The sequence below is a fragment of the Chiloscyllium punctatum genome, chromosome 5 (genome assembly GCF_047496795.1).
Source record: "Chiloscyllium punctatum isolate Juve2018m chromosome 5, sChiPun1.3, whole genome shotgun sequence".
Lineage (NCBI taxonomy): Eukaryota > Metazoa > Chordata > Chondrichthyes > Orectolobiformes > Hemiscylliidae > Chiloscyllium > Chiloscyllium punctatum.
The window spans coordinates 80,011,680-80,030,102 of NC_092743.1; the positions used below are offsets into that span (position 1 = coordinate 80,011,680).

Below are 18,423 nucleotides of genomic sequence, written 5' to 3' on the forward strand. Positions count from 1 at the left end.
AGGGAGAACTAGCCATTTGGATACAGAACTGGCTCAAAGGTAGAAGACAGAGGGTGGTGGTGGAGGGTTGTTTTTCAGACTGGAGGCCTGTGACCAATGGAGTGCCACAAGGATCGTTGCTGGGTTCTCTACTTTTTGTCATTTACATAAATGATTTGGATGCGAGCATAAGAGGTACAGTTAGTAAGTTTGCAAATGACACCAAGATTGGAGGTGTAGTGGATAGCGAAGAGGGTTACCTCAGATTACAACAGGATCTGGACCAGATGAGCCAATGGGCTGAGAAGTGGCAGATGGAGTTTAATTCAGATAAATGCGAGGTGCTGCATTTTGGGAAAGCAAATCTTAGCAGGACTTATACACTTAATGGTAAGGTCCTCGGGAGTGTTGCTGAACAAAGAAACCTTGGAGTGCAGGTTCATAGCTCCTTGAAAGTGGAATCGCAGGTAGATAGGATAGTGAAGAAGGCGTTTGGTATGCTTTCCTTTATTGGTCAGAGTATTGAGTACAGGAGTTGGGAGGTCATGTTGTGGTTCTACAGGACATTGGTTAGGTGCGTGTGTGGAATGAGCTGCCAGAGGATGTGGTGGAGGCTGGTACAATTGCAACATTTAAAAGGCATCTGGATGTGTATATGAATAGCAAGGGTTTGGAGGGATATGGGCTGGGTGCTGGCAGATGGGACTAGATTGGGTTGGGATATCTGGTCGGCATGGACGGGTTGGACCGAAGGGTCTATTTCCATGCTGTACATCTCTATGACTCTATGACTAGGAATGGGCAACAAGTACTGGCCTAGCCCAGTTACTTAGACCTCCTAATAAAAAATAAACGCATTTCAAGGTGACAAAAAAAAGTCACAAAATTGGAGGTGTGATGGATTGCGAATGGGTATATCAGAGTGCAATGCTGTGACAGATTCTTATTATTCTTTTTTTGGAATCAGTGTGTGTGGTAAGAACAGCATTGGCTGCCCAATTTTGATTGCCAGTTCGAAGGTGATAGTTGATCAATCTTAAACTGCTGCAAACCATTTGGTACAGAGAGAACCACAGTACCATTAGAGAGAGAATTAGGAACGTAGCAACACTGCAGGAATTGTGATAAAATTCTAAGTCAGAATGGTTTAAGGTGAACTTGCAATCAATAGTGTTCCTATACATGGCATTTATAAGGACAAGGGCAGCCTAAGAGTCACATGTTTAGGAAGGGGTTTTGTTGTTGGCTTGGCATATTGCTGCTGCATCTTATATACAGGACTAATGCGACCAAATGGTTAATGGAGTGAATTTTGAAGCTTAGTGCATTGGGTGTTAGATGAATTAAGCAGATTGCTTTATTTGGATGAGGAACTTCTGTAGCAATGCCCTGGAACTGAGATGATTTTTTTCTAAGAAACACAATCATCTTCCTTTGTGCTAGATATAAATCCAAACAAGGGAGAGTTTCCACCCTAATTCCCTTTGAAATCAGTTTGGCTATCTATTTTTGATACCATACTCAGCCAAATGATGTGTCATTTGCCATTAGCTGGTAAATAAACAATGACAGACCCTGGTAAGGAAACAGTGAGAGTCAAGGAGAAATGAGCATTAAATGAGGTTCAGTAGGCAAGGCTTGAGGGAACTGAATGCAGGAAGCAAGTTCAAGGAGAATATAAAGATGCACTGGAGGTGACAAAGTTTGGATGATTGTATCTGCTGCAATGGTGCTGCAGATACGGGCAGGTGATATTTCAGAGGTAGATACAGATGGCTTGGTGATGAACTACAACTCTGAGGACCAAGCAGGGAATCAGGTTTAAACTGAAATTAAAAAAAACATGCAAATCCAAATGCAGAAAGCATAAAGAAGAGGATCAAACATGATTTAAAAAGACAAGATCAACATGCTTGTCGCAGTCTTCCAATTTGTTTTCAGCTTTCATTATTTTGTATTTCCAGTATTCATTTTCATTTAAACTACTAAATTTTACATTTTTGGTGTCATTCAATACAGTTCACAATGAAACAGCTTCCATTGTAAAGATTTGCATCTTATTCCCTCTCCATCAGAAAGATCCACCACACAATCTAGATTGATACTAAAGTTAATTCTCTTACTGATCACACTGCAACCCATCTGGCCATGCAATCCCAAATGTCTCAATGAGTTTTTCACAGTCCTGAAGAACTTCCTCACAAAGCTTTCTACAAGGAGGGATGATCTGCAGATCTTCCATACAAGCTGGCACAAATGCACTGCACAGGAACGTTTTCACATTTGGGGAGCATCGCAGATTCATAAGTGGAAGAAAAGGCTGCAGAGGAGAAAAGAAAAATTACTCTATTATGGTCAATGATATGTGACCCAATTTCAACTCATTTCCTCCTGGATCGCATCACAACAATGTCAATTGAAACAGTAAAAACGATCAGACAAAACACAAAATAATAATTTCTGCCCTTCAGTACTAGTTTAGTGGGGACTCAAAACAACTCTAACTTTAGATTCTACTTCAGACCCTTGCATACCAGATATCAGTCTTCTGACCAACATGGAACAGAATGCTTTCCCCCAGCCATTTGCTTGATATGAAGTGTGTGCGAGTGGAAGCCTCATTCTCTCTCTTGAAAAGTGTTTCAGTGTTTAATTTATTAAAGGCTCTAATACACAGGTATTAGACTACAGGCTTAGAAAGAAAAATAAATCTCTTTGTATGGGTAATAGGAAACATACCTACACTTGGCACCTTGGCCTCCTTCAAATGCTGGAAGCAAAAAGAAACAGGACTGGCAGCTCAATGTTCTGGGGTACAGATGCTATAGAAAGGATAGGAGGGGTGGCAAGAAAACAGGTGGATGTGGCAACTTTAATAAGGGAAAATATCATGGCAGTACTTAGAAAGGATATTTTTGAGGGTCTTCCAGTGAGACTATATGGGTGGAACTGAGAAATAAGAAGGGGGTAATCATTTTGACGGGATTGTTCTATAACACCTCCCCCCCACCCCTGCAGTAGTCAGTGGCAATTTGTAGAGGAAATATATCAGGATATCACAGATAGCACTAAGAATAGTAGTGTTGCAATATTAGGAGTTTTAAAACTTTTCAAACATAGACTAGGACTGCCATAGTGTTATGGGTTTGGATGGGAATGAATTTGTTAAGTGTCTTCAGAAGAACTCTCCAAAATGGTCCTACTAGAAAAGGAACAAAACTCAACCTCCTCTTGGGAAATAAGACAGTGCAAGTGACTGAAGTGTTAATGGGGGAGCACTTTGGGAATAATGACCATAATTTTATCAGTTTTAAAATAGTTATGGAAAAGGATAGCTCTGGTCCACCCATCTTAAATTGCAGCAAGGATAATTTTGATGCTATTGGACAGGAACTTGCAAACGTTAATTGGAGAGGCTGTTTACTGGTAAAGGGAGGCTTTCAAAAGTGAGATAACAGGCCAACATGTTTCTGTTAGTGAGAAGGGCAAGGCTGGCAAGAGTAGGGAACCAATGACTAGAGACATTGAGGATTTGGTCAAGAAAAAGAAGGAAGCATATATCAGATAAAGGCAGCTGGGGTCAAGTGAATCCTTTGAGGAGTAGAGAGAGTATAGGAGTACACTTAAAAGGGAAATCAGCAGGGCAAAAGAGGGTAATGAGATAGTGTTAGAAGATAAGGTAGATGAGAATCCAAAGCGATTCTACAAGTATATTAAGGGCAACAGAACAACTAGGAAGAGAATGGGGTCTTTCATTAAGGTCTGAAGGGCCTGTACTGAGCTATAATGTCCTAAAGATCAATGAGGTCATCTATGTGTGGAGCCATGGGAGGTGGGTGAGATTCTAAATGAATACTTCTCATCAGTACTTAGTGGAGAAAGACATGGAAGCTAGGGAGTTTTGGGAAATGAACAGCAATATCTTGAAAACAATTTACATTACAGAAAGGGAAGTGTTGGAGGTCTTAACATGCTAAAAAGGTAGATAAATCCCCACAACCTGATCAAGTGTTTCCTAGGACATTGTGGGAAGGTAGGAAAGAAATTGTGGGGGCCCTAGTAGATATATCTGCATCAACGACAGTCACAGAAAGGTGCCAGAAGACTGGAGGGTGTCTAATGATATGCCATTATTTATGAAAGGCTGCAAGGAAAAGTCAAGGAATTATAGACTGGTGAGCCTAATGTCAGTGACAGGTTGGAAGGGATTCTGAGAGGTAGGATCTATATGCATTTGGTAAGGTAAGAGCTGATTAGGGATAGTCAGCATGGTTTTGTACATGGCAAATTGTGTCTCTCAAAATTTGGTTAAGTTATTTGAAGAGGTGACCAAGAAGACAGATGAAGGTAGAGTGAAAGACATTGTCTACATGGACTTTAGCTAAGTTTAACATGGTAGCCTGGTTAAGAAGGTTAGATCACATGGGATCCAGGGACAGTGAGCCAATTGGATACAAAATTGGCTTGACAGTGGGCGACATAGAGTTGTGATAGAGGCTTACTGTTCAGACAGGAGACCTGTAACCAGCGGTGTGCTGCAAAGATTGTTTCTGGGTCCACTGTTGTTCATCATTTATATAAACAATCTGCATGAGAACTTAGGAGGCATGGTTAATAGGTATGCAGGTGACACCAAAATTGGTGGCATAGTAGACAGTGAAGAAGGTTATCTAAGAGTACAATGGGATCTTGATCAAATGTGCTAATGGGCCAAGGAGTGGCAGACGAAGCTTAAGTCAAATGAATGCGAGGTGTTTCATTTTGGCATGACAAACTAGGACAGGGCTTACATAGTAAGCTTGCCGTCCTCAGAGTCAATAAAGTATGGCACTGGAGAAAGCACAGCAGATCAGGCAGCATCCAAGGAGCTTAACCTTCATCAGTCAGAGCATTCAGTACAAGAGTTGGGACGTCATATTACAGCTGTACAAGACATAGATAAGACCACATTTGGAGGACTGCATATAATTCTGGTCGCCCTGCAATAGGAAGGATGTTATTAAAACTGGAAGGAGTGCAAAAATGATTAACAAGCATGTTACAGAGACTGGAAAGCTTGATTTTTAAGGGGAGGCTGGGAGATTTTTCCATGGAGGCAGCAGAGTGTGACTTTATAGAGGTTTACAAAATCATGACAGGCGTAGATAAAGTGACTTGCCAAGGTCTTTTCCCCCAGGGTAGGGGTGTCCAAAACTAGAGGCCATAAATTTAAAATGAGAGGGGAAAGATTTAAAAGTGACCCGAGGGACACCTTTTTCACTCAGAGGGTGGTGCACCTATGGAACAAGCTACTGGGAAAGTTGTAGATGCAGGTACAATTACAACAATTAGAACATTTAAAAGCCATTTGGATAGGTACATGGATAGAAAAGGTTTAGAGGAATATGAACTAAATGCAGGCAAATGGGACTAGTTCAGTTTGAGGAAATCTGGTCGACATGGACAAGTTGGGCTGAAGGGCAGGTTTTCATGTTAATGACTGTGAAATAAAAAGTAAACTCTGAAAAACTACATAAAACTCCTGCTCTGCAAGTTGGTGGCAACTAAGCAATTTGAATTATGTCACACACTTCTCAATCCTACTAGTTCACTTTTCCTGAATTTGTACCTTGCCAAATTCATAGCTATGCATGTTAATACTTAATATCAAAAAAAATCTCCAGATCCAACTTCTAATCCAGGAATCATAGGAAACAGTCTACTCTTCTCTGAATAAATTTAAAACAGCAGTAGAAGTGCAAAATGATCAATTATGCAGGGTGTACAATATTGATGTAATAAGGAACTTTGAGATGGAGATTGATGGCAGTCACTAAATACTATTTGTTGAACAGTTTTACTCCAAATGTCTGTTGTCACTTTATAAATAACATCACTCCACTGGCTTTTACTGAAGAGATATTGGACAAATCAGGGTTGTTTGCCTTACCGAGAGGAGATTGGGGTGGGGGGGGGGGGGGGGGGGGGGGGGGGGGGTGAACGCAGGCAGAGACACAATTAAGATGTATAAAATTATGAAGGGCATAGATTGGACAGATAGGAAGAAGCTTTTCTCCTTGATGGAGGGAACAATAATCAGGGGTCATGGATTTGGGAGACTGGTTACCAAGGTTAGATCGCATGGAATACAGGGATAACTAGCCATTTGGATACAGAACTGGTTCAAAGGTAGAAGACAGAGGGTGGTGGTGGAGGGTTGTTTTTCAGACTGGAGGCCTGTGACCAGTGGAGTGCCACAAGGATCAGTGCTGGGTCCACTACTTTTCGTCATTTATGGAAATGATTTGGATGTGAGCTTGAGAAGTATAGTTAGTAAGTTTACAATTGACACTAAAATTGGAGGTGCAGCGGACAGCAAAGAAGATTACCACAGATTACAATGTGATCTTGATCAGATGGACCAATGGGCTGAGAAGTGGCAAATGGAGTTTAATTTAGATAAATGTTAAGGTTCTACATTTTGGGAAAGCAAACCTTAGCAGGACTTATACACTTAATGGTAAGTTCCTCAGGAGTGTTGCTGAACAATGAGACCTTGGAGTGCAGGTTCATAGCTACTTGAAAGTAGAGTCACAGTTGGGTAGGATAGTGAAGGAGGCGTTTGGTATGCTTTCCTTTATTGGTCAGAGTATTGAATACAGGAGTTAGGAGGTCATGTTGCAGCTGTGCAGGATATTGGTTAGACCCCTTTTGGAATATTGCATGCAATTCTGGTCTCCATCTAATCAGAAGGATGTTGTGAAACTTGAAAGGGTTCAGAAAAGATTTACAAGGATGTTGCCAGAGTTGGAGGACTTGAACTATAGGGAGAGGTTGAATAGGCTAGGGCTGTTTCCCTGGAGTGTGGAGGCTGAGGGGTGACCATATAGAGGTTTATAAAATCATGAGGGGCATGGATAGGATGAATAGGCAAGATCTTTTCCCTGGGGTGGGGGGAGTCCAGAACTAGAGGGCATAGGTTTAGGGTGAGAGGGGAAAGATACGAGACCTAAGGGGCAACTTTTTCACACAGAGGGTGGTAGGTGTATGGAATGAGCTGCCAGAGGAACTGGTAGAGGCAACATTTAAAAGGCATCTGAATGGGTATATGAATAGGAAGGCTTTCGAGGGATATGGATGAGTTGGACCGAAGGGTGTTTCCATGCTGTACTTCTCTCTGACTGAGATATGAGCAAAACCTTTTTCACCCAAAGATTGGTGAACAGCCCCAGCCTATTTAACCTCTCACTATAGTCCAAATCCTCCAACCCTGGCAACATCCTTGTAAATCTTTTCTGAACCCTTACAAGGAATCTGGAAATCATTGCCTATAAATTGTGCACTTGTGATGCCAAGGCATACTAGGCTATAGGCCAAGTGCCATAAAATTGAATTCAAATAATTAGGTGTTTTTTGTTAAATCAGTGCAGATGTGATAAGCCGAAGAGCCTTTTTTCTGCACTCATTTTCCCTTTGCTTTTATGCATTTTGGTATTATTTATAATAGGCAGTCTTAAAGCAATTTGGAAAGCAATGACATAATAGGCTCAATTTTAACTTGACCAAAACCCATTCACTTATAGAGTTAAAAATCAGGTCAGAGCTAAAGTTGGCTCAGGCACAGGAATTCCTCTGTAAGATAAGCAGAAGGGTGAGAAGACACAGCCACAAACAGGAAGGTACAATTACACAATGACAAGTTTGTTATTACATGCTCCATCATAAGGCAAATATAGGAATTTCTAATAGAAAAGTTACCATAAAATTGTAACAAAAGCGTAACAGGCTAAGAGTTTAGTTTTGCAGACACAGCTTGAATTCTCATAGCAAGATGTCCCAGGGTGCTTGAGAAGTTGATATTACTGCATTGAGAGCCATCGGTCTTAAAGACCATTTCAAGGCAAATTCTGGTTTTAGTCGATAAAATGTGGGGCAACAAGTGATCAGCAGAATTTTACCAGTGTTTGGACATTATATTTTAGCCATTTCTGTCTGAAAACTGTAAATATGCAGTTCAGCTGCATGAAATGAAAACCAACACACACCACTATCATGTCCTGAAACTGTATAGGTCCTGGTAAAAATTAAATTCCAGTTTCAATTTAATCTCAGCAGTCCACATGAGATGCATAATTACATGAGATTGTTAATAGAAATGTTACTTTAAAGAATGCTAATAGATATCAATTACAGCTGAAATTGTCATGCAAGATACAAAGTAGAAGCTCCAAAAGTTCAAATTATTACTGCTATTATTTACCCAAACACTTAAACCACTATTCTGTGAAATGTGGGCCCAATGTTCTTCTACTCTTATCAGAAGTGAAACATTAACTAATGCATGAAACATTGAGAGATTTGATAACCATCACTTTGCCACCAGGGGCAGAACAGGCATTCCGTACATCCTTCCTGCATGGCTAAGAGGAAAACATGTATTGTTCACAAGCAGCAGCTTGACACTCCCAGATTACGATTCAAAGAATAGCACTGTTTTAAAAATAAACACATTTGATTTTTAATTTCAAATATTTTACAGTTAACTTCAGTGAAACCTCTGCATGTCCTATTTAAATACAGTAAATGTACCAAAGAACATATTTCTTAATCATATACATTTCAACTAACACATTAAAAGTTGTGACAAGGTGTCTTATTACAGATACACGCCCTTGCAAAACTCAGTGTGCCTGCTGTGACTTGTGAATATGTCTGAAGTCATACTTTCATCTTACTCAGGGAGAACACTGAATATGTAAACACTGGTAACAGTCTCAAAAGTCAACTTATCTTTGGAAAAAACAAGACAAGAAAAATTTCTGGAAATTAAATGGATTCATACTTGTGCATTAATAAAACCGATGGAATTTTGTTTGTGCTTTAGGATGATGGTTTCCAATGATAATTTCCAGAAGGCCACAAATATAGCTTAAAAAAGGGATATTCATAATTCAAAAGCCTATGATTAAACTTAATTGTTACTAGCATTATTCAAAATTGTAAACAATGTGAACAATTCAAAAACTTCTTCGAATGAATCTATAATTCACTCATCTATAAATGCTGATTGAAAATAAATGAGCATTTGAGAGATGTGATGTGATAAAAGCCTTAACAAGAGAATGTTAAAAACCAGGATAGAACTAAAAATTGTACATCAGCAGCAAAATAATTGATTGTCCTATATGTTGAACATTGGTGCAGAGTGCAGCTCAGGTACTTTTGAAGAGGATTGGGGTTGTAAGAAACATTTGTATGTCTACATGTTATAACAAACTGCTTCTCCCAAGAAATGTTATTATTGCTACACTGACACAGCCCTCAGAGCATTTTTTTTTCTTAATTTCATAGATGATATAAAGGATTAGCCTCAACTTGAAAAGAAGCAGATTCATGCCTGAATTAGTCCAATTTAGCCAGGAATACTCAAATTTATTCAAACCTGGAACAGGGAAACTGTTGTAAAGTAACAACTATTTTAAAAAGGGCTTTCTGGAATTCTATTTCTAATGAAATCTAATAAGCTGAGGACCAACCTGGGAACAGCCGACTTTATATCTAATATTGTGCAATTAAGTAGGCAGAATTTATATTACAACTAAGCATTCTTGTGAAGAATGATCATAATATGATTTCCATAATAAGTTTGAAAGTAATGTGGCTAAAAATGGAATTAGGATCTTAAAATAAACAAAGTCAATCAATGAGGCAAAAGGGAAGTGGTACATTTTAAAAAAAAATCTTGCTCATGCGATGTGAATGCATGGAAAGGCCAATATTTATTGCGCATCCTTCTTGAGCCACAGCAGCATTTGCATTGTTACTATTAGCTATGATCAAGGATCAGTGATCGTTTACTAAGTCAGGGTGGCTGTCTTAGATTGGGAATTTGATCCAAAGAAATGACTGTAGTCAACAAATAGTACATACTTGAAGAAATAATTCATAATTCTTTACCAATTCCTTTAAAGAATAAAAACTCCACTGAAAAAAAAAATCTAGGCTACTCAGATAAGTGAAGGATAATTTAAAATGAAATAAGGATCTTATAACAATGTCAAAAAGGGTACTAAACCTGAGGATTGGAGATGTTTTGAAAAAAAACTCAGCAATAAAGAAGCAATTAATAGGGAGAATAAAAATAACAGTGACCTCGCAAGAAACATAAAAGGCTGCATATGGTGGAAATATAAGAAAGTGTACACATCACCTTGAACTACTGAAAAAAGGCACTCTATATGATTCTTAAGCGATCAGTAAGCAACAACCAGTCTCAAAGATGGTGATTAGATTAGATTAGATTACTTACAGTGTGGAAACAGGCCCTTCGGCCCAACAAGTCCACACCGCCCCGCCGAAGCGCAACCCACCCATACCCCTACCTAAAACTACGGGTAATTTAGCATCGCTAATTCACCTGACCTGCACATCTTTGTGACTGTGGGAGGAAACCGGAGCACCCGGAGGAAACCCACGCAGACACGGGGAGAACGTGCAAACTCCACACAGTCAGTCGCCTGAGGCGGGAATTGAACCCGGGTCTCTGGTGCTGTGAGGCAGCAGTGCTAACCACTGTGCCACCGTGCCGCCCACAGGTTCTGAGGAAATCATTTGCTGCAGAGGTTATGTTCTATATAAGGCCCAAGATAACCACTCTTGTTGTTGACATTTCTTACAGATGTTAAAATTCCCATTGATTCACAGATTGAATCTTGAATATGTTATACACCAACTATAAAATTGCAGTAAGTGATCATTTTTCAATTACATTTTAAGTTGCAGCATTGCTTGTATGTTCATTACAATAGAAAGTATACCTACTAGAAATTCAGGAGAATTGAGTGTGATTAACTTGAATTATTATTAGTAAAGAAACAGCACTGCACAAATGTTTGGGACAGCATGGTGGCTCAATGATTAGCACTGCTGTATCACAGTACCAGGGACCTCGGTTCGATTCCACCCTCGAGTGAATCTCCGTAAGGAGTTTGCACGTTCTCTCTGTGTCTGCATGGATTACCTCTGAGTGCTCCAGGTTTTTCTCTCGGTCTAACGATATGCAGGTTAGGTGGACTGGTCATGCTAAATTGCCCACAGTATGCAGGATAGATGGATTAGCCATTGGAAATGCAAGATTATAGGGATAGGGTGGGTCCAGGTAAGATGCTCTTCAGAGCGTCAGTGTGGACTCAATAGTCCAAATTGCTTGCTTCCACACTGTGGGGATCCTATAGTTCTACAAAGGGCTGACAAATCATCTTGATCTGAAAGTGTACACCTTTAGCTTTTCAAAGAAATGGCTACAGTTATTGCGAATGCATTGTGTGTGATCATTCACAATTCCCTAAATTCTGTTGATGAGAAGTTAGAAAATGCGACCTTCGTGTTCAAGGAAGGAAGAGAGAAAATAGAACTATAGATCAGTTGACATCAGTAGTAGAGAAAATGGTAAAATCTATTATTAAAAGAGTAATCTGGATTGGTAATCACTGGTTCTAGTCAGAACTAAGAACATGCAAAATCAGTGTTTGCTGCAATCCAACAGGGCAGTTTTTATTCTGAAGCTGTACACTCTGTAAAAGCTCAAACAAATAAGTGAACACTGGCTGAACATTCACCAGTATCACGACTCAGCTCTTGAAGGGACACTGTCCCCACATAACACATACCAATGATGATTGAAGAGTTAGGAAGGGTTGGGATGTGAAAAAAGCAGAGAGGCTCTTAATTAAAGCATCCCATATGTCAGACAAATAGTGTAGGGTGATTGGGTGGGAAAGAGCACTCGCGGGAAAGGGAAGAGGAGACAAAGCATGTGGTGGGGATGGAAGGAGAGACAGAGTGCATGGTCGGGGGAGTGGGGGTGAGGAGGAGAGAGAGAGAGAGAGAGAGTGGGGGAAGGAGGGGAAGGGGGAGAGCGGGGTGTGGGGGGGTTGGCAAAGAGCAAGGGAGTAGGAGCGGAGGGGAGAGAGAGAGCAAGGGGAAAGAGAGCAGAGGGGGAAGAGCAGAGGACAGAGAGAGTGGGAGGGAGAGAGACAGAACGATGCGGGGGGGGGGGAAGAGAGAGCGGTGGGGGGGAGGGGAAAGTGCGGTCGGGGGGGGAGAGAGAGAGAGATTGTGGTGGTGGGGGAGAGAGCGCGGTGGAGGGGGGAAGAGAGAGAGAGCGGGGGTTTGAGAGACGGCAGGAGGGAGAGAGTGCGGACAGGGAAGACAACGAGCGGGAGGGAAAGAGAGAGTAGGGGGATAGCGGGGGGGGGGGGGGAAAGACAGAGAGACAGCAGGGGAGAGGGTGAGAGACAGCTGCAGGGAGAGAGCAGGCAAGAGTGAGTGGGAGGGAAGAGAACGAGCAGGGTGGGGAAGACAGAGAGCGGGGGGAGAGAAAACAGGGGGTACAAAGTGCATGGGGAGAGGGGGAGTGGGGAGAGAGAGTGGGGAGGGGAGAGAGAGTGATAGAGAGAGCAGGGGGACAGCGTGGGGGGGGAAGAGAGAGGGAGAGAGAGGGAGAGAGAGTGTGGGTGGAATAAAGCACGGGGGGAAGAAGAGAGGGTGAGTGGAAGAGGGGGGCAAAAAAAGCGCATGAGGAGAAAGGGAAATTGGGGGTGTAAAAGGGAGACAATCCTCACCCACTTAAATACACTCAATGCGCAGGGTATTTAGGACACTAACTGATGTCCAAACCTCATGGCAAAATGGAAATGACAACAGGGGCCAGTAAATGATGCTGCCAGCAGTCTTCTTCACAATTGTGCACACAAGCAGTCTTATGATTAATGTTGATCTCCGCAGAAAGAGGTAAATATGGAATTCATAGCCTCTTAAAAGGTGAAAGACACTTTAGGTATACTGCTAGTCTCTATAATCCAGGGACAGAGAAAAAAGGACACTTAACACAACTCTTCCAGCATCTGTCAGACTATCAGTGCTAGCTGGTTATAAATCTCTGCAAATGGAACATTAAGTCATCTCAAACTCAAAGGACAACTAATTTTCAAAAGTCTTTAACACCAACTTCCTACAAAGTGTAGCATACCTGGTATTGAAAGCTCATGAGAGCTCAGATTTACTGAGTTGGCTAGCTAATGGGAGTTCATGAGGATCCTTGCATTGCAAAAGCCGTATTCTGCAGCCATTGCACATGGTAGCCTGCAATATAAGATGCTTCAAACTCAGATACAAAGATATTTGGCACGCTAATTTCACAGCCTGCAAGTCCAACTACACTACACAGTAAGAATTGCTCAGGACATATCTCAGTATTTAAGTCTCAGTCATCAAGCCATCTCAACATTTGAAGGAGAAAACCCGAGTCATGACAAGACAAGCAAACATGCTGCAAAGCTGTGCCTTCACCCATCCTCCAACAGTGATGTAATATGCAACTGGATCTGCAAATCAAGATTTGGTTTAACATTCCACAAGGGACAACACTAATGCAGATATTGCAACAATTATCTGCTTGCTGAACATTCATCAGTTGAAGCAATGGGAAAAATCAATGATTATTATGAGCATGGGCACTTGGAAATTCAGGTTAGTGGGGAATACCCTCCACTGCTTGGAGCCATACCTAGCACAAAAGAGAAATGGTTGTGGTTATTGGAGGACCATGATCTCAGTCCCAGGACATCACTGCAGGAGCTTCTCAGAACAGTGTCCTAGGCTCAACAATCTTCAGCTACTTCAACCCATTCTTCCATTCAAGCCTTCCACCACAAAAAGATCAAAAGTGAAGATATTTGCTGATGATTGCATGATGAACAGAACCATTTGACATTACTCAGATATGAAGTACTCATGTCCATATGAAGCAAGATTTTAACAAATTAGGCTTGGGTGCTAAGTTGCAAGTAATAGCTGTGCTACCCAAGTAACAGAGAATAACATTCTTTAGCAAGAGACAATCTACACATCTTCTGTGGCATTCAAAGGCACTGCCACCACTAAATCCCCCACTATCAACATCTTGGAAGTTTTGGGAGGCGGGGTAGCAATTTAGCCATTTAACTGAAACTGAACTGGACCAACCATAAAAATACAGTGGCCACAAGGCCAGTCACAGCCTAGGAAATTTAAAATGAGGAACTCATATCCTGAGAGCATGAGGAAACACTCCACTGCCTTGAGAGCAACCCTACAACAGTCAAAACATCTAATCCCACCTACGGTAGAACAGTCAATTTTGTTGGTGCCACATCCACTCCTTCCACCACCAAAACAAAGGGGCAATAACATCCAAGGTTTAGGAGAATGTGATGTGATCTGTTTGTAAAGTATAATATTCTGAAGAGGGCTTGGCAGGATGGGCGCAGTGAGGACTTCTTGCCTGGTTATAAGTCTTAACTAAGGTCATAGTCTGGGGATAAAGGGTATTCCAATCCACCTCAGATTGACATGAGCAGAAATATCTTCACAGAGAGGGTTGAAATTTGAAGAGGTATACTAAAACAGACATATTTGTTTAAGACAAAATTTATAAAGCCATGTTCTTCTATGGAAGACATTATAATAACGCTAATAACAAATACTATTGCAGAATATTCTTTTAAAGTAAAACTTTATTCAAAATTCAAGGTAACATACATAACTAAAAAGGTTGACTGTAACTCTGTACCAATTTCTTTTCTGAAAAGAGTGCAGTGATTGGTATTCTTTGCTTTTGCTGTCATCACCCCAGAGAAAAAACTGTTTGAACGCCCACGCATCATTCTCTGCAATGATTTTGTGACAGAATAATATACTTCAAAATGAACAGCATCATTGCATTGATCAGCTTTACCCTTTTTTAAAAGATGAGACTCTCTTCTTTAAACATTAAATACAATTGTTGGGATGACTCAAGGAAGATCACAACCATCATGAATACTCAAAAGAAGAGCAGGGAGTGCAGATAACATTTTGTATAATTTCTAGATTGCTCTTCTCTCTTTCTCCTGCACTTCCTCAGAGGTGTTATTCCTCAGCCATGAGGATGGTGAGGTAACCTGATCCTGCTAATTACACCACTTTCTGCAGCAGAGAAATAACAGACAGAAAAGGCTGGATAAACTCAGCAGATCTTACAGCATTTATGGGGAAAGAAACAGTTAATGTTTTGAGCCTAATATGATTCTCCAGAATATTGCCACAGCTGTGTTTGTTAGCATTTTCTGTTTTTACTTCAGACTGCCAGCATCTACAATCTGCGAATGTAAAAGCAGCTGAATGCCTTTGACTCCACCATTCTTTACCAACACAACTTAGCATGACTACTTTCTAACTTTTAAGATTATAAAGCAAATGCTGCTGAACAGTCAGAAATACCAAAAGAACGGCATTTCATGGGGAATTATGGTTTGGCCATAAGACATAGGAATGCAAGGAGGTCATTCAGCCACGGAGTATACTTCGCCATTCATTGATTTGATAACCCTACACTTTCTTACCTTTTCCCAAAAAACCTCGATCCTCTTATTGATTACAGCTTTGAGCATATTTAACAATCTAGCCTCAACAGCCCTCTGTGGTATAGAATTCCAGATTTCAAACTGTTCAAGTGAAGAAATTCCTCTCATCTGCACACCTTTTATTCTGAGATTAAGCCCCACTGATCCTGCACTGATCCGTTAGTGATTCCCCATGTTCTGTAGCTTTGTGCAGTCTTTCTCCATTTCAACAATATTCAGTTTCTGTATCCTTCTTGCCAAAATACATAACCTCACATTTCACCACATTATACCCCATCTGCCAAGATATTGCCCACTCATTTAACCTAACTATATCCCTCTGCAGACTGTTATTCTCATCATTTGCCTTCCCACTTATTTTTGTGTCATCTATAAACATGGCTTTAGTATTCACTTTCTTCAGCCAAATTATTAATATATATTGTAAATAATTGTGGCCACAAGACCATAAGACATAGGAGTGGAAGTAAGGCTATTTGGCCCATCGTGTCCACTCCGCCATTCAATCATGGCTGATGGGCATTTCAACTCCACTTACCGCATTCTCCCCATAGCCCTTAATTCCTCGAGACAACAAGAATCTATCAATCTCTGCCTTGAAGACATTTAGCGCCCCGGCCTCCACTGCACTCTGCGGTAATGAATTCCACAGGCCCACCACTCTCTGGCTGAAGAAATGTCTCCGCATTTCTGTTCTGAATTAACCCCCTCTAATTCTAAGGCTGTGTCCACGGGTCCTAGTCTCCTCGCCGAACGGAAACAATTTCCGTTATGTATTATCTTGTATTTTTATAATGTATTATCTTGTACGTTTCTATTAAATCTCCCCTTAATCTTCTAAACTCCAATGAATACAATCCCAGGATCCTCAGCCGTTTCTCATATGTTAGACCTACCATTCCAGGATCATCCATGTGAATCTCCGCTGGACACGTTCCAGTGCCAGTATGTCCTGAGGTGTGGGGACCAAAACTGGACACAGTACTCCAAATGGGGCCTAACCAGAGCTTTATAAAGTCTCAGTAGCACAACGGTGCTTTTATATTCCAACCCTCTTGAGATAAGTGACAACATTGCATTCGCTTTCTTAATCACGCATGTTGACCTTTAGAGAATCCTCGACTAGCACTCCCAGATCCCTTTGTACTTTGGCTTTATGAATTTTCTCACCGTTTAGAAAGTAGTCTGTGCTTTTATTCTTTTTGCCAAAGTGCAAGACCTCGCATTTGTTCACGTTGAATTCCATCAGCCATTTCCTGGACCACTCTCCCAAACTGTCTAGATCCTTCTGCAGCCTCCCCACTTCCTCAGTACTACCTGCCTGTCCACCTAACTTTGTATCATCTGCAAACTTCGCTAGAATGCCCCCAGTCCCTTCATCCAGATCATTAATATATAATGCGAACAGCTGTGGCTCCAACATTGAACCCTGCGGGACACCGCTCGTCATCGGCTGCCATTCTGAAAAAGAACCTTTTATCCCAACTCTCTGCCTTCTGTCAGACAGCCAATCCTCAATCCATCCCAGTAGCTCACCTCAAACACATGGGCCCTCACCTTGTTCAGCAGCCTCCCATGTGGCACCTTATCAAAGGCCTTTTGGAAGTCTAGATAGACCACATCCACTGGGTTTCCCTGGTCTAACCTACGTGTCACCTTTTCAAAGAATACCAACAGGTTTGTCAGGCATGACCTCCCCTTACTAAATCCATGTTGACTTGTTCTAATCAGACTCTGCTCTTCTAAGAATTTAGAAACCTCATCCTTAATGATGGATTCTAGAATATTACCAACAACCGAGGTTAGGCTAATTGGCCTATAATTTTCCATCTTTTGTCTTGATCCTTTCTTGAACAATGGGGTTACAACAGCGATTTTCCAATCATCTGGGACTTTCCCTGACTCCAGTGACCCTTGAAAGATCTCAACCAATGACTCCGCTATTTCCTCAGCCACCTCCCTCAGAACTCTAGGATGTATCCCATCGGGGCCAGGAGATTTATCAATTTTAAGACTTTTTAGCTTTTCTAGCACTATCTCTTTTGTAATGGCAACCATACTCAACTCAGTCCCCTGAATCCCTTTAATTGTTGGGATATTACTCATGATTTCCACTGTGACACAAAGTACTTGTTAAGTTCTGCTATTTCCTTATCTCCCATCACTAGGCTTCCAGCATCAGTTTGAAGTGACCCAATGTCTACTTTTGCCTGTCGTTTGTTTCTTATGTATTGAAAGAAACTTTTACTATCATTTCTAATATTACTGGCTAGACTACCTTCATATTTGATCCTCTCCTTTCTTATTACTCTCTTTGTTATCCTCTGTTTGTTTTTGTAGCCTTCCCAATCTTCTGATTTCCCACTGCTCTTGGCCACTTTATAGGATCTCTCTTTTTCTTTAATACATTTCCTGACTTCCTTTGTCAGCCATGGCTGTCTAATCCCTCCCTGGATAATCTTTCTTTTCTTGGGGATGAACCTCTGTACAGTGTCCTTAATCATACCCACAAACTCCTGCCATTTTTGCTCTACTGTCTTCCCCGTGAGCCTCTGCTTCCAGTCTACTTTTGTCAGTTCCTCTCTCATGCCCTCATAATTACCTTTATTTAACTGTAACACCATTACATCCGATTTTGTCTTCTCTCTTTCAAACTGCAGACTGAACTCTACCACATTATGATCGCTGCTTCCTAAGGGTTCCCTTACTTTAAGATCTTTTATAAAGTCTGGTTCATTGCAAAGCACTAGGTCCAGAATAGCCTGCTCCCTTGTGGGCTCCATGACAAGCTGTTCCAAAAAGCCATCCTGTAAGCATTCCATGAATTCCCTTTCTTTGGATCCACTGACAACATTATTTACCCAGTCCACCTGCATATTGAAGTCTCCCACGATCACTGTGACCTTGCCTTTCTGACATGCCTTCTCTATTTCCTGGTACATGTTGCGTCCCTGGTCCTGACCACTGTTAGGAGGTCTGCACACAACTCCAATTATGTTTTTTTTGCCTTTGTGGTTCCTCA

The 18,423-nt window shown here is 41.2% G+C and overlaps 1 protein-coding gene across 7 annotated transcripts in view; it reads right to left on the bottom strand.

The window, feature by feature from the left end:
- The window catches only part of LOC140477184 (frizzled-6-like), a 54,900-nt gene that overhangs the window by 16,778 nt on the left and 19,699 nt on the right, over positions 1 to 18,423 (bottom strand). For all 7 annotated transcript variants that reach the window (XM_072570629.1, XM_072570627.1, XM_072570633.1 and 4 more), the window contains exon 3: positions 2,103 to 2,299. In XM_072570629.1, the coding sequence (XP_072426730.1) occupies positions 2,103 to 2,299 (197 nt within the window). The remainder of the gene's footprint in view (positions 1 to 2,102; positions 2,300 to 18,423) is intronic.